The following is a 26577-nucleotide window of genomic DNA, read 5'->3' as shown; positions in this document are numbered from 1 at the left end:
TTGTTACTGATAAAATGTAGTTTTATTAAATTATAAATTCCGTAACAAAAACAAGACAGATCAAGAAAGACATCAAAAACAAAACTACAAGGACTAGATGGCAAAGCCAGTGAAAATGCCATGAAGAGTGTATAGGTAAGAATTTGCAACAAAAGTTAACAGCATTTTTACATTTCCACTGAAGGAAGGTAAAGGATTGCTCTTGTCTAGTAAAACCACATTTTTACTCCAAACTCACATCTATTTTCTCACATTAAATTAAGCATCCTGCTCACACCCAACATCTTGCCTGCTCCCACATTGCTTTAGTGTTCTTTTCATACATCAATCCATGCAGAAAGTAGTAAGACACTTAATGCAACAGTCAGATAATGAAGACAATTCAAGTTGTACAGTAGATATACATTGGCCAAAAAGGGATTGAGTATCTCCAAGGGAAAAATGTTACAAAATAAACACAAGACAGTTTCAAGAAAACTGGGTATTGCTAAGCAGCTTTCAAACCATTAACAGGACAACCCAGTTTCCAACAGTTAGAGTCTTCCAGCTGAAACATGTTGAAAGACTTAAGTTAAACAAGCCAAATCTGCTTTGCCCTTTCACACCCCTCCCCACCAAACACACTACTAGGTTTGAGTGCAATGCCAATGTGGGCAGAAAATTTACAAATACAGGACTGAGTTTTTAATCGCATGGCTCTGGATTTAAACTTCAGTGACTGTGCACTGTCCATCTGGCCTTCTAGATCTTACACTGGTGTTTACCACCCCACCCCCGGCCACTGGTCTATCTGCTCCTGACTGGCTTGCATTTGCATTCAAGTGTCTCTGCTGGACAGAGGAGGCATGTTGCTGAAGGTGGGCAGGCACATCCTCGCTATCGGAGCTAGCATCCGATTCGGTCTCCTCAACAGAGGTGTCAGGGGCTGGCACCCTACCAGAAGATGATGATTCATGGTCTTCTTCTCCCTCTCCCCTATGACTCCTTTCAGCCATACTGTCTCCATTTATTTGTAAGTTGGCAAAAGAGTTCTCTAGAGAATTGCTTGCATCAGGTGATGGTGTTGAAGGACTCATCAGCTGACCATCTAGTGACAACAGGGGCCTAGCAGAAATGGATGCTAGAGGCTGCGCTGCCGTGGCCCCCGGAGTCAGTGTGCTGTCTGCACCATCAGCGGAGCTCTCTCTCGCCAGGTTGACAGTGTTAGCGTCACAGTCCAGCCTCAGCCCAGCCACTCCCTTCTTTGGTATATCTATTATGTCCCGTTTTATTTTTCTACGGCGTCCGTGCTCATTTCTCCTATACTGAACCATGTTTTCAAGATCTGCTACGTACAAAAACCCAGCAATTAGCATTTCAGTGCTCTTTTTACCCTTGGAAAAAGCATCTTCCAGCTCTCTGCTGGTACGTTCATCATACTGCCACCAACCATTTCTACCTTCATAGTACCAAGCATATTCTCCATTGCCTCTGCTTGCCGCTTTGAGTTCTTCTGGTGACAATAAGGTTGGCTTGTCAAGAAAATCCTCTGGAATCTCCTGCCGGCAGAGTGCACATCTCTTCCCGAGCCAAGAGGCTCCCTTCACACACAGATAGCAGAAAACGTGCTTACAAGGGAGACTTACTGGATGGACACATGTTTGCAGACAGATAGCACATTCAGGGACTGTCAGGGAAGGTGCTGCATTAGCACATGACTCATTTGTCTTCCTGTTTGTGGGAAGCATGTTGATTGAATGATCTACTTCACCACAGCCAGCCATCCTGCAGAGGATCAAAGACAGATTTAAATTAGTTTATTGTGTCAACCTAAGCTGGCACCTTACATCGCCTTTGACTCAACATCCACAGAATAAGATACCTTCCTTAAAATAAGACATAATTTAGGAAGGCCAGCTCAAAGAAACTCGCAGGTTAACATTCTATTTCCTGAGCTTACAGAATAAATTGAGTACTGGGAGAATTTCTTTTGCTAATCACCAATCTTTATCTGTTGCACCAATCTTTATCTGTTGCACTTTCAGCACGCTATTGTGCCAGACAGAAAACAAGTTTTGGAATTTCCTCTGTTCTTTCTCTTAAGTAGTGTTGATTAGTGAACCTCCAGACAGCCAGTTATTTCGGCGCTTCCTCAGGAAGTTTAAAGAAGCTATGATTCTTTCCTCAAGAGGTCACCTAGCTGCAAACATTGAACGTAAAACAACCTCCTTCCACAGCACTAGTAATCATTCGTTTGATTCAAGAATTTCCTGAACAGTACCTCAGAGCAGGCTTCCACAGTACAAAATATGCAGCAGCACCTGGCTGAAATATTTTCTGACTCTGTTTCTTAGTCCTCCTGCACCACAGTATGCCATCTTCAAACGGGGGTCAGAACTACCACAGGGCTGCAGAAAGCCCTGGATTTGAAAACTGAGGTGCATTTTTCAAAAGATACCCCGGATTTCTTCTTCCTAAACATCAAATGAACTCCCCAGTATAGCTGAGTTCTGCTCAAAAGGAATTGTTGCAGCTCAGCAGAAGGACATCACACAAGACGCACAACCAGGATTTGATTGGTTTGTGAAGTCATTGCCTTTACCTTCTCTGGCCATGTTTTACCTGGCATTAAAGATGATTTTTGTAACTAGCTGTAAGAAAACGGGGAATGCAAAACTGTGTCACTTTGGCATTATGTAGGATTTCAGTAGCTGAAAAATTCTAGCCTAAATATGCAAATACCTTCTCAACAACATTTTTGACGTGTCAATCTGATTCATGGTAATTTTCCTTTTATGTTCTTATTTATTAGTACTCAAACCCAAACAGCAGTTATCAAATGAGGGAGAAGAATGAGCTTTGGGGGATGGGGCCTGAAAAGTGCCTTTTTTTCATTTAAATCCCCAAGGAACTTTGAGACATAGTGATGATATATTAAGCAAAACAGCCTCTCGGTGAATCTAGTCTTCGTTGTACAAGCAGCTAGGAGTAGTTATTGCAAAATTATCGCAGACATGTAATTCAAAAGGGTCCTTTAGAGGTCATGTAGTCTGATCTCCTGCTCCTCATGGAAACACTACCAATACTAGATCAGATCAGCCATAGCTTTGCCTAGCTGAGTTGTTTTGAAACTTGCAAGAATAGAGATGCCACAACCTCTCAGGACAGCCTGTTCTAGTGTTATACACATTTCTAGCAGAATTTATTACCTCAAGAGAAAACATTATTGTAAAAGCCTTCACTGCTTTGGCCATCCTATGAATACATGCAGGGACTGGAGAAGAAAAAAAAAAAGCTTCACTATCTGTTTTTATATTTACGGTAATTATTAAGTGCTATTTACTTTAAAATGTATTTCTGTATGCTGAATGCTCCCTTCCATCACTGTAATTTCCTCTTGAAATACCGATGCCTCTTTAATCCATTTTTTATCAAATCATTCTTTTAAAAGCTCCACAGCTCAAATATTTTTTCCTGAAGGAGCACATAATCGTATCCACCTATGTTTCAGTTTCATATCTGAATTTCTCAGACATTAAAGACAAATCTGCATACTCGTTCTTAAATCAGCATGCCAGACACAGACACAGCATTATCCACCACCTGGTAACTGTCTTCTTACTGTACTAAACATCTGCCTGGCAGATCCACACTAACAACATTGTGAAGAAGTTGCTTTCTGGGAGCCTCACACTTTTGGCGTTATATTTTGCAACAGAATTTTACACCAGAACTAGGCGTTTATGATGAGAAACTTATTAGTAAAAAGAGGGAATAAAAGCTATTGAGATTTCAGAATACCCACCAATAGAACCCAGCCAGTATTTCACAACAGAAGAGCTCAAAGAAATCCATATATTGATTAATTTGTGCTAACCATAGCTGAGGTAGAAGATCTGAATTTTCGAGTGCTCCCATAGTGACACACTACTATGCAAAAAGGCTGCTTCTCCCTTTATAAGGTTATCCTTTTCAAAGTCTAAGAAAGATTAAAACAACTTGTAGATAAGTAATTTCTACACAAGTCATGTATCATCATGAAGATTTTGGACACTGCTGGGAATAACAATGCAATTCATTTTGACAAAATTCTGATACCATGAGTGAACTTATTAGTAAACTACAAGCAGAGTGTCAGTTCTCACCTGTTCACTAAAAGCACAAAAATGCTAACGCTCAAGAGGTCACCCATTAATTTGAGCGTTCTTTTGACTCCTTACTAGAGCAAGACAATAATGCAGGACATGAAAAGAAAGGAGTGAATGCCTTATCTTGAAATGGGATTTTTAATGACTCAGAGGAAAATGTTACATGTAAAATGAATACTGCTGGAGGAATAAACCCTTATCTCTAAGCAAGCACTACCCAGAAACATAAAACTCCTAAAAGATAAGCACAACTGCAGTTGCATGTGCTCAGAATGCGGGACAATTACACGCTTGAAGATTCATATCCACTAAACTGATGCTGTATCACTTTTTTGTTTTCTAAAGAAAGATCCTCATTAATCTTTTTTTTTTTAAAAAACCTTTTCAAATATCAAATCTAGGTCACAGACTTTGTTTATAAGCTGGTATGAAAACGTACATGTGGATTTTTATTGAAGAGGTAATCCTTCAGAAAGGAGGAAAAACACCTAGGACAGTTATTCTGCTATATTATGGCTGTGGAAGCACCTTCACTGAAACTTCACAGTATTAGGAACTAAACAAAATTGACTACAGAATATTTTTTCTGTAATTTACAGTCATATTCTATAATAAGGTGCAATCAAAAGAGACTTCATATTAGAACTGTTATCAAACAGTAAACCTCTGGATTTTGGAGGGCTGGGTTCACTTAAGCCACTTCTGGCAACAAGGAAAATTAAGTTATTGAATAGTGAAGCTAAAAATGAACCCAACTCAAGAACAAGTTCTGAAAATAATTTTATTGGAAGTATTTAGATCCTCAATTCAGGTTATACATAAAGAAACAAGCATCTGAACACTGCATTTTAACATACAGTCTAAAGCCAACTGAGGAGTTCGTCCACAGTCTTGTCAGATGCCACTTCTCTCCTTTTGTGGGTTTTTAGATTTTTAGTACTAAAACATACTTAGTCTGCAAGCTTAGGGTACACAGCCTAGAGTGCCTTTCTCAAGACATGACGTATGGAAGAGGTGATGTATACAAACTATATGAAAAAGACCCTGGGCCTTCTAGGTATCTACTGGAAGGAAAAGTAAATTCCCACAAAACTACCTCAAAACTGAGTAATTTTTTCAAACTCCAGGTCAAATTTTAACTGCAACTAAGCAGTCTGCCAAAAAGCTGACACTTGAAAGTCCATTACCAAAACAACAGCTTGCTTACTTCTGAATTATTTCTACTGAAGCATGCCACAAGACTAATGTCCTCTCTTCAGATGTCTCCAGCTAGGATGGCAGGTCCTCTTTTCCAAGGCTGGCTCATTCCTTACTTGTCCTGCCCAACGGTACACTACGGTGTTTCAGCTTATCTGCAAACTGATGGAAAGCAAACAGTATCACCATTACGATGTCATACAGAAGTATGAGCAAGCAAAATACAATGCTGCTATGGTCCTGATATAGAAAAGAAATTACTATCCCTTCATTTACCTGATGCAGCTATTTTCAATAAAAATATCATCAGACTTCTACTTTATTTTTTACAATAATAAATTTTGACCCACAGTTTTAATGTCAATTATTTTTATGTCTGACTTAAGCAAATTATCTTTTTCTAAAGTATGATCAAAGGCAATTAGCTTTAACTATAGTAAATCAATGGCTCATTTCCATGAAGTGACGATATACACAAAAGGAGAAGTGACCAGAGTTAGTAGCATGTTCTGTTCATGCAGATTTAACCTCTGATAGAAGACTCCTTATACTCAGAAAGTTTAAAAAGTCACAATGGCTTTCTAAAGCTCTTTAGAGAACTATCCATATCATATAATTCCAAAGGACTGCCTAGGCTTGTATCATGTCTCTTTAACAGGAGCTAGTATCAGATGCTGGAGGAAAAAAGAGTACATGCAAACAGTTGATTTGCCCTAGGTCCACTCCATATTTCAAGCAGTCTGTAGCTCAGAGCCCTGCATCCTTATTCTCTTTTTCACAGATCACTTGCATTCACTTCATGAATGAGCCTCAGAATCCTTCAGAGCGCTTTTTTCCTTCATAAATCTATGCATGTATGTCCTCATACAAACTTACAGACTCTGTGACCTAGATCTGAAACTTAAAGTAAAAAAAAAAAAAAAAAAGAACTAATTACGATATTCCTTTATTTCTTCATAAAGCGCCGAAGAGCTCTAAGGTTCATTCATGGAATTAACGCATGCAATATCTCAAAAGAAGGACAAGGATGCAACTCAGTCTCTACACTTCTGAGGTTAATATACCACTCTCTAGGCTAGCAGGTAACGACAATCATAATACATTTTGAGTATGTTACCAACAGAATCTGAGCTAAGCCATTTCACAAACACATGACCACTGGAAACCAGTAAGCATCTAACAAACACCTAAATAATTCTACCATAGGGAAGCAGAAATCTGCAGACTCGGCGAGAGCAACAGGACCATCAAGATTCTCACACTCTAAGCAGGAAGGTCTTGACTTTAACAGCCAACTTTAGTTACAGAAAGTACTTCGGAATCCCCTATAAAAAGACTGATGAGCCATAGAGTTATATCCTCCTTCTGGGCTGTAGCTTTCAAGACGATTCTTAAGCATTTTGAACCACAATTTCCAATGCCAAACATTATATATAGGAAATATCTGAAGCAGACCCAGGAACATCTCATCTTAGATTTCAATTTGCTCAAGGAAAGAATAATTTCAGTATAAATACAGTGCAAATCAGACACGTACAAAGTCAAGCAAAGTCAAGGAGCAGCAAGACCCTGAAAGTACACAGAACATTTAGTATTATAGTGCTATAGTCCTTCACCAAATGACTGAACATCTATCATTAATAACACCAGAGTGAAACATTCTGATGACTTCAGCATAAGACACATTACTCAAATATGTTACTCTCTTTATAGCTGAGCTCCGTGTAACATTCTGTGCAGCTATTTTTAATGAGAGCTTTTAAGGAAAAATGCAAAAACGAAAAAGCCTTTCCACACCTTTCCTCTCCTCAACCTCCCCTTTCTTCACACATCAATCTGAAACCAAGAGCTGCAATCACATTAAAATTTTGGCTCTACTAATCCACTCAGACAAGATACTGTGTTTGCTATGATGGAAGTGACAGTTGCAACAAGCCTCATGCTGTGGTTGTGGTGTTCAGTCCTTCATCTTAGGAGCTGGCTTTCTGTTATTTCTGCAGGTATCACCTGAAGCCTTTTATCTTTTACCTCTCACAATCCACTATTAGAAGTAGCACATCATAAAACTAAATGTTATGTAGAGATGGGGGAAAAGGTTGGGTCAGTTCTGGCAGATGTCTTAGGAAATAAAAATGCATGCACATATTCAAAGTATTTAATTATACCTAGAAGAATCCAATTAGGGCATAATTATAGGATTATGGTAAGGCAACTTTCTAATTGCTGCATGGCTCTTAAAAAGAACTAGTTCACAAATTGACTTCAGGTAACCTCTACATTTCATTAACTGGTTATTTATTTAATAAACCAGTCTTGAAAATTTTACTAAATAGAATAAAAGACACTTGTGGTTACAGCCCCCAACCCCTTTCCTGGACAATGACTCCTCCTTCAAAGTTAAGTGGGAAAGAGTTGTGTTCTATACTTAGTAATTAATCTTCTATGCTAGAAAAGCATGAAGTATGAGTTACGCTATCTGCAGAAACCTGCAAATATCTCTTCCTTCTGCACACTCACTAAGTCCACACATCTTATCACACACTGATGTTGAAACTTTCATTCAAGATGCAATAGATGAGGACAATCCCACCGATCGGCAGCAAAAATTTAAATTTGCAACATCACCTTCTCAACCTGAAGCCTTAAACTTCTCTGTCTCCTTGAAAATCCCTCAGGATACTTGCCAGAAGTCACATCCACTTCTTTCACACAACTTTAAGACTTCGAAGTGGTGGACTTCTTACCAGACCGATCTCCCAAAAATTATTTCAAGTTTTCCTTAGGAAAATGTCAAGTTTTTACTAGACCAAGATGGAATTAAACCATTTCTTGTCAGTTCTGTCAACTGTGCCCACTGGACTCCCAGTAAACCATCAGACCAAATGCATTTTTTCCCTACTTTTCTATTTCTTTGGGGGGGGGGGGTGGGGGTGGAAATAAAAATCATCAACAACAAAAAAATCCCAGACACTTACATATTTAAGAAGCCAGCTCTTAAATGCCCATGAAGTGTTACTTACAGTCTTAAGAGATCTTCTTTGTAAGTAAAAGCTTAGCTTTTAAAAACAAGCACAACCATAAGTAAATTCAACTAACAACAGCTTCTAACCTAAGCAAAGACTATTTGAGTCCTACCTCAAAAGACAGATGATCTCACAAATTCTGCAACTCTGTACAGATTATTCTAAAATAGTTATCACACATTCATCACACACACCCCATTCACTGAAAACTCAACAGCTACAGCATTACTCTTGCTCTTCTGTAATTAAACATTTGGATTTTTCCATCGGGCTCCCTAACTCATTCCTCAGTTATCAGGTGGGTAGGAGGGGAAAAAGAACCCAGGAATTCTGCCCTCCCCTACAAATCACTGTAAGCCAAACACTGCGGAAAGAATGAGGGATAGTGGCTGTTTCTTTAAACAGGAAAAACCATTCTCCTGTCTGAAGGTCTGCTCCCGTCAATACAGTATCAGCTCAAGATACCAGACCTATGAGGTATTTTTTGAACTGTCCCTGGGCACTGTATAGCACAGGAGATAAATAACCTTGCTTCTGTTTCCTGTTCTCACCTACTGTTCTGTATTTGTTTCTTAAACTTAGAATATCTTCAGGAATTGCTGACTGTGATAACACCTCAAGTCACCTGCCATTCCTTACCCTTTCTTACTATACATTAATAAAAAAACAACCCTTATATGTACATTTGGAACTTAATCACAGAATAGTAGTCAAGTGCAGAATAGTTAACCATTTTGGTATTAAACTGCTACGTATTTATTCAAAACGAGGTTATTCTTCTATGCTACAGTTGGAGCACCGAGTTTGAATTTTGATAATATATCCTATTTCAATTTATTTAACATAGCAAAATGTCAGTTTCTCACTCAAATAAAATGATACTGTGTGGAAAACAGCAGAAATGGGTTCATATGAAGCTATCAATGCCTCAGAAACAGTAAGTACAGGAACATCTCTGTATATATAGAGTGATTAACTGCACAGAAAAGAGGGGGGAAAAATCAACTTCAACAAGAAGACTTTTACCCCCATCAATTCCAGGAGCCCTTAAAAATACGGCAGTTCCAGCTCTCTAAATAAAGGACAATTCAATCACATTTAAATTGATGCAGCATAGTTTGAAAGAAACAACAGAACTTTTTCTTTCACTCAGTACAGATTTAAACAATTGGTACTTTTATTCGCTTGGAAAGAAACCACAGTATTAACCACACAAGACTATAAAGCAAGTTCTTGCAAGCATTCAATATTTCAGATCTACTCAAAATGGCCCAGTCAATATTCAGATTTCACTGTGCCTTCAATACTATCACAACCTGTAATTTTTGGTAGCGTGTTTTTAGAGATTCTTTAGGAACTATTGTTAACTGGCTGTCCAGAGGCAGCAGCTAACAAAGTAGCAGAACGGTATTTTTAGCATTACAAATCCGACAGAAACAAAAGGTTTTAAGAGCTCTGCTCCTTATTCCTCCTTGTAATTACTCGATGTATACTTGCATACTGCACCGCCAGCGACAAAACCTTACAGCATTTCCAGTTCATACCACAGACAAGTTATGCTAAGATTTAAACCTGCACTTTTATTTGGTTTTAACTATTTCACCATGTCCATCATCTCATCTGCACAAAAAACTCGCGTGTACTAAATATTCCATAACAATCTGTCAGCGGCGGCAGGATGCACTGCACCAAAAGCCGGACCTGTTTCCACGTCCCATTTTGAAACTCCGAAGCGCTGCAGCCCGAACGCTGGAGCCGAGGCCACTCGCCCAAGAAACAAAAGCACTTCCACGCAAAACACCGGTTACCGCGCTCCTACGACTGACCGTGCGACTCCCATTCCACGCACACCCGGCTCACGGCGGCGACCGAAGCCCCGGGCAGCGACACCCCCGGAGCCCCGCGACAAGGCGCAGCGCGGGTAGGGTTTCGATGCGCCCCCCCCGCCCAAGGGGCGCCCGTCACGTGACCCCGCGCGCGGCGGGGCGGGGGCGGCTCCCCGCAGCCACAACAATGCCGGGCCCGGCGTGGGGGGGGGGGATCCACCGCTCCCTTTTGTGTCAGGCGGCGCTCAGCCGCGGGGGCAGCGCCGGGCGGCAGCGCAGAGGGGCGCTGGTGGGGCGGCCGCCTTCCTTCCACTCCGCCCCTCCTGGACGTCGCCCCCCCCTCCTGCCCAACCCCATGCCCCTCCTTCTCCTGATCCCCCCTCCTCCTCCTGCCCTCCCCATTCTCTTTTCCCCCAACCTCCTCCTCCTGCCCCCCAATCCTTCTCCTCCTCCGGCTCCCCCAACCTCCTCCTCCTGCCCCCTTCTCCTGTCCCCCCATCCTTCTCCTCCTGCCCCTCATCATCCTTCTCCTGTCCCCATCCTCCTCCTCCTGTCGCTCCCAATCCTCCTGCCCCCTCCAATCCTCCTCCTCCTGCCCCTCGTTCTCTTTTCCCCCCAATCCTCCTCCTTCTGCTCCCCAACCTTCTCCTACTCCTGTCCCCCAACCTTCTCCTGCCCCCCCATCGTCCTACCTCCCCATCCTTTTTCCTCCTGCCTCCCAGCTCCCTCCTTCCCCTCTTCCTCCTCCTAACGCCCCCTGCCCCCCTCCCCCCGCGCTTGCTTCCTCCTCCCCCCCGTGCTGCAGCCGCTCACCCGCCGGGCCGGCTCGCGCCGCTCAACCGCCGACCCCCACCTGCCGCCGCCTCCCTCCGGCCCCGCCGCCGGGACAGCGCGGGACGCGCCTACGTCACGCGCGGGCCGGGCTCGAACGCGCCGCTGTGACGCAGGGGCGCGGGAGGAGGGGCAGCGCGATGGGGCGGGGCGAGCGCAGCGAAGGGGGATGCGGAGGAGAGAAGGAGGTGCGCGCGCCTGACCCCGCCCCGCCGCCTCGCCGCGCGTGCGCCGCTCGGTGCCGCGGGGGCTGACGGGTTGTTTTGGGTCGAAGGGGACGTTAAAGCCCATCCAGTTCTACTCCTCATGCTATAGGCAGGGACACGTCCCACTAGATCAGGCTGACGAACGCCACATCCGACGTGGCCTTGAACGTCTCCAGGGATGGGGCAGCCACAGGTTCTCTGGGCAGCCTGTGCCAGAAAATTTATTCCTAATATCTGGTCTAAATCTCTCTCCTCCAATTCAAAGCCATTCCTCCTCGTCCTGTCACTACCTCCCCTCAAAGTAAAACATTCTACCCAATGTCTAGTCTAAATCTGCCCTTCTCCAGTTTATGCCCACTGCCCCTCGTCCTATCACTACAAGCCTTTGTAAACAGCCCCTCCCCAGCTTTCCTGTAGCCCCTTCAGGTACTGGAAGGTCACTATAAGGTCTCCTGGAAGCCTTCTCCAGGCTGAACAACCCCAACTCTCACAGCCTGTCCTCGTATGGGAGGTGCTCCAGCCCTCTGATCATCTTTGTAGCCCTTCTCTAGACCTGTTCCAACAGCTTCATCTCCTTATATTGAGGATTACAGAACTGGACACAAAACTCCAGGTGGGGTCTCTGGAGAGCAGGAGCAGTGTGACCGCAGCCCCCGGCGAGGAGCATGGAAGCCCGTGGAGGGTCTCACCTTGTGGCTGAGCACGTCAGGAAGTTGGATCACCTAGCCACGCCCAGCCTGGATTTCCCTTCCCAGATAGCAAAGGTCTGGAAGGGATCAGTGTGTATATTTCCTGGAGCTTTCGACCCAGCAAGTAGGCAGGCAGGCTTCCTGGAGGTTCATTGTTGCAAGTGTCATGGCATCGATGACCCAGGTTGATGATGGCACTGGGAGAAAACAAAATAGCACAGCTCTGTCATACTTGATTAATACTTGAAGGCAGGTTGCATTGCACCTGTCCCCACAAGCGAAGCCAGGGAGTGGGTGCAGCAGGAGAAGCCAAGAGTTACTGATCTTTTCAGGAGCACGTTCTACAGTTTATTTGCTGGGAAATCTCAATGGTTTGGCAGTTGGGCAGCATTGCAGCTCCAGCTTAATCAGACCACTTCCTTCTGCCACTGCCCAGCCATGGTTGGGTGGCTGCACGGGGCTGGGCTGTTGCAATGCTTGACCTACTCCCTTCAAGATGGGGTACAGGGGGGAGATTTGTGTTGTCTGCTGTTGTCAGAAACGGTTGAAAGGTCTGCTGTACCGATTCTGGAATAAACCAGGGTGTAAAATGATAATTCACACTTTATTTAAACTGGAATAATTAGATAGGGGTAAGAGGGGCTGCATGTCCTGGTCCTTCTTGCACATAAATGGAAAACTAAATGTTTCAACATGATTAAAGATACAAACTATACTGTCTAGTGAAGTGCTTGATACACCTTGGAATATTGTTGGATGGGTTTTTTTGATGTGTTAACATCCAGAAATCACAAAACAAGATAAAAGATCAAAAATCTGAGAACTCTAAATTCTAAATTTAATCATAAATGCTGAAACAAATGCATTCCATTGAACTACTGTTTTTTTTCTGACAGTCTAGAAGAGCCTACACATAAATTTAGGGCTGTTTTTAACAAGTGTGACATGACTGCATCCAAGGACAAACATTCATGTTGTGAATTTAGAGAGGCCTATGTGAGGCTGAGCTAAGGAACAGAGATTAGAGAAAACGAAAGGTCCCTTACTGGTTGCAAGCATGTTCAGCAACAGTAGGCTTAATCCTTTACTGAACCAGACCTTGATCCTGTGGAAGCTATTGAGGCCAGATTCCTGTTGGTTTCAGTTAGAATCTGACCTAAAAAAGGAAAGCAGACCTGGGCTCTTAAGGGATCTAAGAGTTCAAGCAAAGCTACTCTGAGTGCACGCAGGTTTGTAAGAGAAGCAGCACCTTGGAAAATGGTATTTAGTAAAAAAGAAGTCTGTGGCTGTGTTTGCACAGGTTTGTGACTGTTCACTGTAGCTAGAGGTCGACTGAGAAGAATATCGGATAGTGCCAAAGCTACTAACCAAAGAATTGAATGCATTGTACCTCAGTGGGCTAAAGATCTGAGGAGCACAAGGGTATCTAGTTGAATAGATTGGGAAAAGGGATCAGAAATGATCTGCTTATGTTCAAGTAAGATTATAACTTCTCAAATATTACCTACACTATTATCAGTACTTATTAACAGTTCTTATTTCAGTCAGAATGGATATTACTTATATTTTTGTGTTTGTATTTCTATTTTTGGCATGAACACATCCCATCTCTTCCATGTTGGCTTCCTTTCTGCATATTAGTTTATATCTGTCTGTTATAATTGAAACCACCTCATTTATGTCTTTTCTACATCTGCTTGCTTCACAGTTCTATTCTCTCCTGTGTTACTCCTTTTTTCTTTTTAGTGTTGTCTGTCATCAATCTGGAGTTTATGTATAATGCTTGTCACTAAATTATTAATTAATAGAGTGGATTGGAAAATAAAGATTCACCAGACTAATCCTTAAAAGACAGCACTTCCCTTGTAAAGACTATAGTCCCACCGTTAATATTTTGCTGATGCTTTGACAATTAAGACCTCTTTAATCTATATTTCAGTGTTTATAAAGCATTTTTTCTGCTTGTTCAGACAATACTTTGTAAACATTTGCAGATGTGCCAATGTCTTACACTCATCAAGAGCTCGATCCTTACTGTGCTTCATGAGGTTAAGGAGAGAGGGCAGAAAAATGGTTTCCTTCTGCTGTGCGTTTGAGTCAGTTGATATCAAAGCAGAACCTCAGAATTGCTGCAAGTTATGCTAGTGCATAAAGGAGTGGATGATGTGTGGTATCATGCCTGCCCTTTCCACAATCCTGTACCTGCAACAGACCCTCAGTACCAAGCAGAGGAGATGTAATGTTTGCAATGTGCCCCTTAAGTGGAAGTGTACCCTTGGATCTTCCATGCTAGCAGCCACAGAGGGGCTAAGTATTGAGTTCCAAGGTGCAAATGTGCTAAACACAAATCCTGATTTTGTGTCAGTGGCACATTTCTTCCATGAACCTCTTCTCTCACGGAATTCCTTACCTCTAAGCTGTCGTAAGCATGAGATCCCCATGTTTTACTGCCATTTTCAGTAAAATGATAAAATGTTTACCACCATTGAAGACTAAGATACACAGAATATCCAGAATTACTTGGTTTTTTTAAATTATGTTTATATTTTTCACAATCTGTGACACAAGCTTATCCTTTGTGCTACAGGTGTTTCAAGCATGTTGACAGCACAGAGCTTTTGGCTGGTCAGGGCCCCCTCTGGCAGTGTGTCACCAACATCATAGAACCATAGAATCATAGAATAGTTAGGGTTGGAAGAGACCTTAAAGATCATCTACTTCCAACCCCCCTGCCATGGGCAGGGACACCCCACTAGATCAGGCTGACCAAGGCCCCATCTAACCTGGCCTTGAACACCTCCAGGGATGGGGCATCCACAACCTTCCTGGGCAACCTGTGCCAGCGTCTCACTACTCTCATGGTGAAGAAACTCTTCCTAATGTCTAGTCTAAATCTGCCCTTCTCCAGTTTGTACCCATCCTATCACCACAAGCCTTTGTGAATAGCCCCTCACCAGCTTTTCTGTAGGCCTCATTCAGGTACTGGAAGGTCGCTAAAAGATCTCCTCCAAGCCTTCTCTTCTCCAGGCTGAACAGGCCCAACTCTTTCAGCCTGTCCTCATAAGGAAGGTGCTCCAGCCCTCCGATCATCTTTGTAGCCCTCCTCTGGACCCATTCCAAAAGCTCCATATCCTTCTTACATTGAGGATTCCAGAACTGGACACAGTACTCCAGATGAGGTCTCACAAGAGAGGAATAGAGGGGCAGAATCACCTTCCTCGACCTGCTGGCCAAGCTAATTTTGATGCAGCCCAGGATATGGTTGGCCTCCTGGGCTGTGAGTGCGCATTGCCAGCTCATGTTGAGCTTCTTATTGACCAGCACCTCCAAGTCTTTCTCTGCAGGGCTCCTCTCAAGCACATCATCCGTCATTGTGTACTGACAACACAGATTGCCCCAAACCAGGTGCAGGACCTTACACATGGCCTTGTTGAACCTCATGAGGTTCTCAGAGGCCCACTTCTCCAGTCTGTCCAGGTCCCTCTGGATGACATCCCGTCCTTCCAGTGTGGCAACTACACCACTCAGCTTGGTGTCATCTGCAAACTTGCTGAGGGTGGACTCAATCTTGCTGTCAATATCATTGATAAAGTTATTGAACAGCACTGGTCCCAGTACGGACCCCTGAGGGACACCACTCGTCATGGATCTCCATCAGGCTGCCTCCATCATTCTCTGGCCCTGGCAGCTGGCAATCCTGGCTCTCTACAGCCAGGCAAATAGTGTGAGAGCAGTGCCCAAGACAGCATCCGTGAGACAAAATGACATTTGCTCTGACTCCCTTGAAATGCAGTTGCAGTTGTTCCAGTGATGTACAAAAGGTATGTTGTTGGTCAGCCAGAGTCTGAAGCCTAATCTTGGTTTTGCAAGTGTTTTTTTCATGTTGACTAGCTGGGAACTGTTGAGTTTCATGTCTGTCTCAGCAATCTACAATGGAAGTCCTGCTGCACTGTAGCTAAACTGATTTCCAGTCACTATTTGTAGATTCAGAACAAAGTGTTAGTTAAGGCCTTATCTGGCACATGAAGGTGCAGCTACTGGACCTCATATGTATTTTGCTTACATAACATAGATATGTAGCAACCCTTGCCAAAAATGCTGTTACTCAGGTGTATTGGAAAGATTGTGCTGGTTAGTCATGAGAACAATCCTGTTTTGCTTTAAATACGGAAAATTGAATGATGCTGAGGAGGAGAGGTGGGTGAAGGGGAGCTGAGAGTGAGTTGTCTTTCTCAGTTCTCAGTCTGTTACTTTAGTTGGATCTGTACCCATTCTGTCTGTGAACTCCCAGGGAGAGATCCTGATTGTTTTGCTTTCATTAGTGGCAGTAAAAAATTCCACACAGCATACAAACCAAATTTATTTTATTGCCCCAGTTGGCAGGCAAGGTAAAATTTTCTACTGCCAATAAGTAAACATTGACTTTTTCCATTATCCCAGCTGTCAGAATCCTATCACAGTGTATGTTGCTGTTGAGTTGAAGTCATCCATATGTTGGTGCATACAAGCAGAAAAAACCCACCACAAAACATTTACTGCCCTACAGTACAGTGTGTTTAAATCTTTTAGATTTCCATGCAGAGAGTTTTGGGAATTAAAGCCTTCTTTTCCCAATAGCAAATCTTTAGCCTCAAGATCACTAAAATCTCTTTCTCTTTGACTTCTTCCCCATGAACAGGGAATGTTAACCTGTATTTTTTTTAAAAAAAAAAATTACTTGGGATCTTCAAAATCACAAATTTTACAAAAATTACAAGGTTGCGTTTTGGTTTCTTTTAATTTTGGCCCCAATTTTTATATCTGTAGGACTTACAGTAATTTATAGTTACATACAAAATGTAGGTCTGTAGCTATAAGGCAGACTTTAACTTTACTGAAGCTGAAATTCTTGCATAATCATACATCTTCAGAAATCTTGAAAACTAGGTGGGATCACAAGATTCTTGATAGATGGAAAACCTGTTAATTGCAGGGAGGGGAGATCGCTCTCATTTCTATATTTTATTTTCGTGGAGGGAAAGCAAAACATCAACAATATATTGTTGCCACCTTTGTTCTTTCCTTTAAAGAATAATGAATTAGAAATTGCAATTTCCTTTTGTATCACTAGGTGGTATATGTTAACTGTGGGGAAGCTGAGCTTTTAAAAAAATTTTTGGTGGAGTATAGGATCTGATCCCACTGTTGCTTTGGCCAGACTCCTGGTTTACAGGGGAAATGCATGCAAAGCTATTCCTGACGACTAAAACTACTTCTTGTTGTAGAAAGACAGTGGTGCAATTGCAGTCAGTGGCAAAACTTGCTGAGTGGTTCTGTGCTCATGTTTTCTGAAAAACTGCACACTAGTTTTAGGCCACTAACTCAGGGCTATGTTTTAAAAAAAAGAGGGACTCTGTATTGAAATGTGTGAAAACACCCACACTTTATTGGAAAGTTAGCAGAGTTCTCAAACTGCACATATAAGATCCTCTGAGCTATCTTCTGGTGAGCTTTCAAGAGGCTTGAAATTCCTTACAGAGACAGAACAAGTGGGAATTTAGGCTTATAATTTTATTTATGGCTATGTGAAGTACAATGTAGTTGCCGTGCAAACAGCTACTTTTACACTAGAGGGCACAGTACTATTTTTGCAGGTAGTGCTTTTGAGTGCTACAATAGCACAATCAAATCAGAACCTCCTATAGTAATTGTAAAAGGGGGGAAAATAGAAATAAAAATTGGTAGAATAGGAAAAAAAGTTTATCAATAATAGAACAAATGAGCAAAGGACAGCCAAAACAAACTCCATAAAAATATTTTTTTCCTAGAAATTGTAAGATCAATGTGAATTTTAGCATCTGAGAAAAATTCTGTTGCTGAACCTGTTAAAAAACTGAGATGATTCAAGAAAGCTTCCTCACCTGAGCTCTCATTAAGACCTGGTAACACTGCAACCTTAGAACATGAAAGTCTTCTAATAAATAAGATACCAGATAACAAGCACTCCAGTATTTTGATTAACAAGTGAGATGGTTTTGTTACTATTTTACGTAGGAACCAAGAGTATTTTATGCTCCTCCATTTGGGTGAACTTTTCTACAACTCTAATTATGGCAACAACATTTTAGTTTGAGAACTTTCTATTTGAAATAAAAAATTCTCTGAATGACTCTGTCCTCTAGGCTTTACTTGTGTGAGAAGGGTCACACCAGCAAGATTTATAGACACAATTCCACAATTAAATCTTATTTCTCCTGTTCCATATAGAAGCTCAAATTTCTTAGTGATTTCTAGCAAAAAAAAAAAGAGGTCCATTTTCAAAGTTTTCAGAGGCTACTTTGCTGTTCAGTGGTTTGTGGTTTTTTTGCATTCGCTTGATCTCTTCTGTGCTTAGACTGTGGCATTCTGTGTGAGAGACCCTTTCATTATGATGGGTAGTATCAGCTGAAGCTTTCGTAATAGTTTCTTATAGTGTCACCAATTTCCACAGTAGCATGAAGTATTGTGGAGTACTGAGTGTGCAGGGCTCTGTTCTGCATAGCCTAACCCCATTATGTCTTTGCTTCCCTTGATCTTTTCCCCAGAGCCTGGCAGGGTGGTCCTCTTGGATTGTGTGTCCTTACTACCCCCATGGTGGAGAGAAAGAATGCAACAAAACAGATCTTGGGATGGAAGGGAGTGAGGAATGGAGCCATGCTGTGTGGTGCGTAGTCCTCCAGCATTGCACCAAGATGGTGAATGAGTAGAAGAAAATCTCAGATATGCAGTGCAATCTCCATGGCAGAATGGGAGCATACTCCAAAAGCAGGTCTCAGTTTCCAGCCACAGAGAACAGGTCTATTTTTGTAGTACTTAAGACCAGCAAGAGAAAATGTTTTCTAAAGATGTATAGAGCTATGGTACAGAAAAGTGAGAGTAAGTAGCTGTGCCACCCAAAGGAAGCATTTGTTGTAGCTACAGCAGGTAGCTGTGTAGTGTGGCATCTCTGTTCTAGAGTGAGGAGTAACAACATGATGTAAAGAAAATAACTGGGGTAAGTGTTCCTGTTTGAAGTCTACTCTCTTTCTCTGTACACACATCTCCCAGTGAGATGCCTGTGATGGCTGATGTTACAGAGAATGCAGGATGAGGTCAGACTTGTAATGTACTTTTCAGATATGCAGTTGAAGTAGTACTGCTGTAGAGAAATGCTTCTTAATATTATTTGAATTTTTAAGTGCCAATAATATAGACTAAATAAATGTCTGTGAGAAGAAGTTTTTATGGCTAGCCCAGACTTTTCTCCATAAAGAAGGGAAAGAAGATGGAGTTGTTATGACAAAATCTTAGAAGGACATTAATGGCAATCAATGCTTCAATAGGCACTATAATTGCGATTTTAATGACTATCACCTCTAAGAGCCACACAAGGTAGGACAGTTAACACAAAAGTGATGTTGCAGATGGAAACAACACAGTGTCACTTGCTTTTGCAGCTATTAAATTTTATAAAGTGTTCTCAGACAGTTTGGCAGCGTAGCACGGAAGAGTGCTAGTGGCATGAACTCTGAGCTGACAGCAGAGTTCATTGACGATTTGAGGCATGTGTTAATCAGTAATGCTGCACTGCCTGTTATATCTTAGAGTTTAATTAACAAATTCAGTAAAGGGAAATAGCATCCATTAGCACTGATAAAGGGATGTTCAGCATAGCTTGCAAAATAACCATTTGACTGTTAAAAAGAATAAAGTTAAAAGTTAATTCTGATTATGCACACAGCCCCTAAGCCACTACTTACATACGAGCTTACATTTTGCAGTAGTTTCATTGGATCCAGCAGGATAGACTGCCCAAGTGAGTGTGTGTTAGACTGCCTGCTGCCTTGTGATCAGCTTGGTTTGGCCCAGGGTGTTTGTGAAGGATTTTATGCCTTCTCCTATAGAAGGGAACAATGAAGGGTTTGAAAACATGAGAATGCAATTAACCCCTATGTAGATCTTCTCCAAGGTAAAGAGAGGGACAAATCTACAACCTGCTTGAGTTTGCTGACAAACTAGTCTAGAAATGGTATAAGCAGGCTGCCCTGCTAGCAACATTTATTAGGAAGAGGTGTTTTAGTAGAAGATTAATTACTTCTAATCTGGAGAGAAGGAATGCATTTTCTGCAGCTTAGAGTGCAATGCCCTTTCTTTCTGTATGCTTAATGCCTTAACTTCAGCTGTTTCCTGCTCATCCTGTTAGCTCTAGTAGTCCTAGTTGTTCTGATTGAGTGCACATCAGTTCTGTGGATTTCACAGAATGACAAAAATTAGCTTCAGCAACCCTATATTCCCTGTCTGGACCAAAAGGAGGAGTGCAGACAAAAGAAAATGGAAGGCACGGAAGAAAAGTTCACAAAAGGATTACAGTACTTTTGAGATCCCAAATTCAGGAAGTACAGCTTCCTAATACAACTTTACCAAATCAGTAGTCAATTTTCCTACCTGTGAGACCGATTATAATACTGATCTGTTTCACAAGGGCCTTATGAGGATTCATTAGTTGTTACAATCCTTTGAAGATGGGAAGTACAAAGTGGTAGTATTCTGCTGCAGTTGTAACAGGTTTCCAGGTTCCTAAGTTGTCATCAGGGGACCCTCTGAGGAAAGCAGTTGTTTCCAAACTGTAGTTACTTACTATTTATTGCCTATTATGTATGCTTGAGTTTGTATCTGCTTGGATTTTCTTTACCACATTTTTTTTCTCTTTACTTTCATTGATAAGATCTCAAGATGAAATTAATTTCTTCAGTATGTGGTTATGCTACCATGGGGATGGCTACACCTAAGCCTTAACATTTGTGTGTATCAGCTCACAATTACTGATCTTGCTGGAATTTAAGTGAGATAAAAAGCGGTGTTCCAGGGCTGCTTCTTGTGTGAATTAGGTCTCTTGATACATCTGTAATTTAGCCTGGAATTTCTTTGTGAGTTAGGTCTATTTAAATAATCCTGAAAAGCTTCTGATGTATTAATACATAATTAATTTGCAAGAATGTGTATTCTTTTAAAGGGCTAAGGTAAATAGATTAGGCATTTCATTTTATTTTAAATTCTTACGTGAGTTGCATTTTAGAAGCTTTCTAATTATAGAACAAGTGACAAGTGCTGTCCCTCTGTGACAAGTGGTGTCCCTCAGGGGTCCGTACTGGGACCAGTGCTGCTTAATATCTTTATCAATGGTATTGACAGCGAGATCGAGTCCACCCTCAGCAAGTTTGTGGATGACACCAAGCTGAGTGGTGTAGTTGCCACTCCAGAAGGATGTCATCCAGAGGGACCTGGACAGACTGGAGAAGTGGGCCTCAGAACCTCATGAGGTTCAACAAGGCCATGTGTAAGGTCCTGCACCTGGTTTGGGGCAATCTGTGTTGTCAGTACACAATGGCGGATGACGTGCTTGAGAGCAGCCCTGCAGAGAAAGACTTGGGGATGCTGGTCAATAAGAAGCTCAACATGAGCTGGCAATGCGCACTCACAGCCCAGGAGGCCAACCATATCCTGGGCTGCATCAAAATTAGCTTGGCCAGCAGGTCGAGGAAGGTGATTCTGCCCCTCTGTTCCTCTCTTATGAGACCTCATCTGGAGTACTGTGTCCAGTTCTGGAATCCTCAATGTAAGAAGGATATGGAGCTTTTGGAATGGGTCCAGAGGAGGGCTACAAAGATGATCGGAGGGCTGGAGCACCTTCCTTATGAGGACAGGCTGAAAGAGTTGGGCCTGTTCAGCCTGGAGAAGAGAAGGCTTGAAGGAGATCTTTTAGCGACCTTCCAGTACCTGAATGAGGCCTACAGGAAAGCTGGTGATGGGCTATTCATGAATGCTTGTAGGGATAGGACCAGGGGGAATGGGTATAAACTTGAGAGGGGCAGATTTAGACTGGACATTAGGAAGAATTTCTTCACCATGAGAGTGGTGAAACACAGGAACAGGTTGCCCAGGAAGGTTGTGGATGCCCCATCCCTGGAGGTGTTCAAGGCCAGGTTGGATGGGGCCTTGGTCAGCCTGATCTAGTGGGGTGTCCCTGCCCATAGCAGGGGGGTTGGAAGTAGATGATCTTCAAGGTCTCTTCCAACTCTAACGATACTATGATACTATAATACGGAGCATTGAAAGCTGGAGGGAAGAGCAATGGAATAAGATGTTCTTGTTTCTTGACTTCCAACAGTGCTAATAAAAGCCAGGAGGCATTTATATTAGAAACAGATGAGGAGTCTCAATTCACCACCCTTCCTGGTTTTGTGTAGGATGTTTCTTTGCACTTGATTCTGGTCCTTGCTCTTGCTGGAGAGTGCTTTACTCTAAAATCAGTTTCACTGCTTTCAGTTAATTCATTCAAACGTATGATGATCACTTCTTCCACTGTCGCTGTCCTCTCTCCAAGGGAATTGTGATAGGCTTCTTTAAATTCAGGTGAAGGGAACGGCTACGCAATTTCCATTAACTTTCAAATGAGCTCTGAAAAATCTCATTTTGGATATCTCCATTGTGTGTCACTATTCTTCACCACTGACTTCAGCTGTGTATTGGGTAATGCCAGAGGGACACTCTCGTAGCCAGCATAGCTCAGTGCCATTCCATGGAATTCAGCAGACTTTTAGCTACTCACATCAGCAATAAATAATGTAAGCCTTTAAACTACAGGGCACGTGAAGGGTAAGATGACTGGGTTGCATCTATACCCAGTATAAATTCCTGGATATATGTGAGGGCTGAATTTATGGCATCTATTCATCTAGGGGCTCAAAGCTGCCCCCATTATTCATTTTGAGCAGGGTGGTACAATTATATTATTCCACTGATCATGGATTAAATTCACTGCTGTTGTAAGAACATATGAGTTCCTTGAGTTCCAGTGAAGTGACACTGGGTTCCACCTGCCACAGATGCATTTGTATGATTTCATCCAAGAATCCAACACAATTGGATAGTGAAACAAAGTTGAAGCATATATGCTATTATATCTTAAAGAGTGAGCAGTAAAGCTAGAAGAGGTGATCAGATATGGATGGATGAATGGATTAACTTACTGCTTATTCATATCAAAGACTCCACAAGGTTTAGATTTCAAAGATTAAGCAGTACATTTTATAGGAGGCATAATGTGCTTGATTTGAGAGAAGATGATGAATTAACCTGCACTTCCATTTGCATGTACATAGCATGGAAGGTGTCTATGGGTTTTAAGGAATGTGTGCAGTTTTATACATCCTCATGAACAGTTGTGGATATTTCATGCTTTGTGTTCTGAGGAAAAATTTATGTGATGCTCAAGCCCAGCAAAGTATATATTGTGTGTTGGTTTAGGTAAATTAGTGCTAGTGTTTCTGGTTCAGCTTGATGTGATATTAACTAATTGTGTTGATGGAGCAATTATTTGCATTATGTAGCTTATTATGCATCATTACGCCCACTTCAGTTTCTAGTTTGCTGTAAAATGACATCAGGAGGGATAAATTACAGAACTCCACAGGAGGAGCTGAGAGCTTTGCCAGTTTTGCAGAGGAGTATTTGGGACTCAGGTTAACGACAAATGTGGGGAACAGTTTGGGATTGCTGTGTGAGTGCAGAGGCTGGGTATTTCTGCTGAAAAGTTTAGCAGCAGTATGATTACTCAGTGTATAGTTTTGCCTGATGATATCAGGCTACATTCTTCAGTGAGATGTGTGGTATCTATTATCATTCCTCTTGAATTAGCTGAAAAGCTGCTAAATCTTCTTTAGGAGCCCAGATTCTGTGGCATTGTTTTTTTTTCAGTAAGATTGTCTCCAGCAATGGGATAGAAAGCTCTTGTAGCTAAACTAAGGGTGTGAGGGAGCCTGCAGCTTTACACAAGAACTTAGAAAGGAACATTCCTTAACTTGTCATCCAGCTAAGATGCAGTCAAGATCTCTCTGGAAAGTATGAAAGCTTGTATTGGAGAGGCACGTGGAATTCCAGTAGATTGAGAAGAGTAGAGAAGGGAAAACTTATATTTTAAATTGCTAACTTAAATACACTTCAGCCTCTATACGTAGGTGTCTGTAGATATGCCACCCATTTAAGTCTATGGAGATAAAGGTAGGATACAGGTGCCCATGTACATGTGTCTTGTGCCTCTTGAGTTGCTGTAGGGTTTCTGGGACAACCACGAGGGGCTGGTACACCTGACATACAGCCTTTGGGATACCCGTGTCCCTCTGCAATGGTTACAGGACTCTGGGCAGGCTGTCCCAGGGCATCTTAGGTGGCTCTCCATGTGGTGTTCAGGCAGCTGCACAGAGCTTCTGGGCAGCACAGTCTGAAGAGTCTCTAGATCAATTCAGTTACCATAAAGTAGACACCAAAGTGGGAAACAGTTGCTGTGACTTCTAATGGTGTTTCAGAGGGTAGGTGAGAACCATGCATCATTGCAGATATGACACAGGCCTTACAGGAGACCCATGCCCTTTTTGAAGTGCTGATGTGATATGTAAAGAAGGGAATGTAAAATGGCTCTTTGCACCTGCCTTTGGGTGGCCAAGTAAGCTTCCAGGCTCCACTGGCTGTATTCACCAATACTTCATTGACAATAACAGGACTTCAGACACCTAACCTGTGTGGACACTTCCTCAAAGATGGTGAAGATTAGGCATGTTCATCTCAGATTCAACTTTGTCCTTTACCTCTGAGCTGAAACAAACTGGTCATACACAGAGGATGACTCAGCCAATGGGTTGTGCCCTAGTAAGTCGCTGGCTCCTGCACCTGAGATGGTCCTTTCTCACTGGGAATTATGCTGGCCCATGCCTGCATACGAATACGTGGAATGCACACGTACGAATGCACGTACTGGTAGAAAGCCAAAGGTCTTTAGAGTGGCTGTGAGCAAAACAGAGGCGGTTGCTAACAGGGCTGACAGTTGCTGCACTGGTCAAAGCTGCCAAGGCTTTTTTACTTGTTGGCAGATGCTGAAAAATTGCATCATGTGTGCTTATGCTTGTGATCTTTTTCATATGTAATGAGCTATACATAAAAATTTTGCTGTGTGACAGTAGCAAAGAGGCTGTGAAACATATACAAGGGACACCAAAGTTTTTATTGTTCCGCTGTCCATCTGTTGGTAGTAAGGTGGAATAACACCACAATAGAATAATTATCATTACATTCCTTAACAATCAAAGTCTTGCTGATAGTTGAGCATATTTAAATTAGGAGATACCATTTCTCATGATGCAGTGAAAGATGGTATTGTTGAGTACAAGTACCCGTAACTTACAGGTAATTGCAGCTATATATAAGCCATGTCCTTGTTCAATTAAATTGATTTACCCAATAATTGAAGGCTTATTGTAATATAATTGTAATGTACTATGCTATTTCTGAACAATGGAGAAGTAAAAGCTGAAGAGTATCAGTGGAACAAACTGCCTCGGGCATGCAAATAAAGAAATTGTCCAGTTGCTGTTGTAAACAAGAAGCATTGTGTTCTGTCAGACTTGCAACAAAGAAATCATTGTCTGACTGGCCTGTGTGTTGAAGAACAATAATCTGCATTTCCAAAATTAAAACCATAGTTAATCTATTATTATAAGTCCACAACACAAGAATAAAGAAAATGATAGTGTTAGGCCCCTTTGAGTCTCAGATCCATGGTTAGCAACCCCATAATTCATGGTTCAGATTTTTCACAGATAAGGATTGCTTCGCCTGTTATGGAGGCATCACCCCGTGGACCAGCTGAGTAACTAATGCTTCTCTCATTTCCCACCTGCAAAGTAGGACATTGCCAGGAAATACAAAGTCTCATTGGCATGTATTTCAAATAGGCTGGGAGATGACTTAGGCTCTGTTAGTTCTGGAAACCAGAAAACTACACAGGAGCCTTCTGACTGGTAAACAGTGGTAATAGGTGGTTGTGTTTTTTAGCTAATAAAAATGAGCTGAAATCACTTCTTAAGCCCTTCTTGAGGGTTGCATTTCACTTTCCTTTGGGTGCGGCTGGGAGTCTTGGACATTGTATCTAAATACAATCATGGAAAATAGATTAAAAAAAGACAAAGGAGATCTTTCAAGGTTTCTCCCACAAATCAGGCCCCCTAAATTGCAATTGAGAATGTACAGGTGCATATGCATGTATGTATTTATCCACATCCTCATTATCATCAGACGTTAAGCCCAAGATCTTCATAAATCTTAGGTTTCATATGTGTTGTTAATGAATGTATAAAGAAGATGTTGTGGATGATCTGGATACAGTGGCAAATTGTAGCAGTTGGCAAGAAGTCGCTTGGTAGGTCTTCAGTATCACCTAAGCTTCTATAGAAAACAAATGAGTGAGAACACTGTAGCTAAGGAATTTACTACATTATTTAAGATGGCTAACGGTACAAAAGCATCCTCAAATTTTGAAACAGAAAACTGCAGTGAGTTGGAAAATCTAGAAAACAATGTTAACATGACTCACTCACATCCTGTCTCCAGGTTTAAGGCTGAATGAGCAAAGAGTCTGGCATACCTGGCATGGGAAAGATCAAAACAAAAGCAAGATGACTAGGGTTTTTTTGTTTGTTTGTTTTGTAATAGAAGCGTTGAGGGAAAGACATGATCCAGAGCAAGTAGTAAAGAAATTCTAGGTAAAATGTGTTTTACCAGCATATTATTACCTCCAAGTTTTCTATCCCATCTGTTATTCATGTAGCTTCATTCTTCCATGATACTTC

General features: G+C 41.9%; 1 protein-coding gene across 5 annotated transcripts; it reads right to left on the bottom strand.

The window, feature by feature from the left end:
• Positions 1 to 11135, bottom strand: RNF146 (ring finger protein 146). 5 transcript variants are annotated; one of them, XM_054061248.1, is made up of 3 exons: positions 10987 to 11111; positions 5335 to 5486; positions 1 to 1764 (listed from the first exon to the last, which is right to left on the bottom strand). In XM_054061248.1, exon 3 carries the CDS (start codon positions 1761 to 1763, stop codon positions 705 to 707), a length of 1059 nt encoding a protein of 352 aa, XP_053917223.1. In that variant the 5' UTR covers position 1764; positions 5335 to 5486; positions 10987 to 11111; the 3' UTR covers positions 1 to 704. The 5 variants fall into 5 exon arrangements, with proteins under 5 accessions (XP_053917223.1, XP_053917225.1, XP_053917224.1 ...); XM_054061250.1 differs by lacking the exon at positions 10987 to 11111 and adding an exon at positions 10174 to 10484; XM_054061249.1 differs by lacking the exon at positions 5335 to 5486 and having other exon boundaries at positions 10987 to 11135.
• Positions 11136 to 26577: the final 15442 nt, after the last annotated feature.

This window comes from Cuculus canorus, chromosome 3, assembly GCF_017976375.1.
Source record: "Cuculus canorus isolate bCucCan1 chromosome 3, bCucCan1.pri, whole genome shotgun sequence".
Classification (NCBI taxonomy): Eukaryota; Metazoa; Chordata; class Aves; order Cuculiformes; family Cuculidae; genus Cuculus; species Cuculus canorus.
Note: the sequence above shows the minus strand (reverse complement) of the source record. Positions and strands in the feature narration are given on the sequence as shown.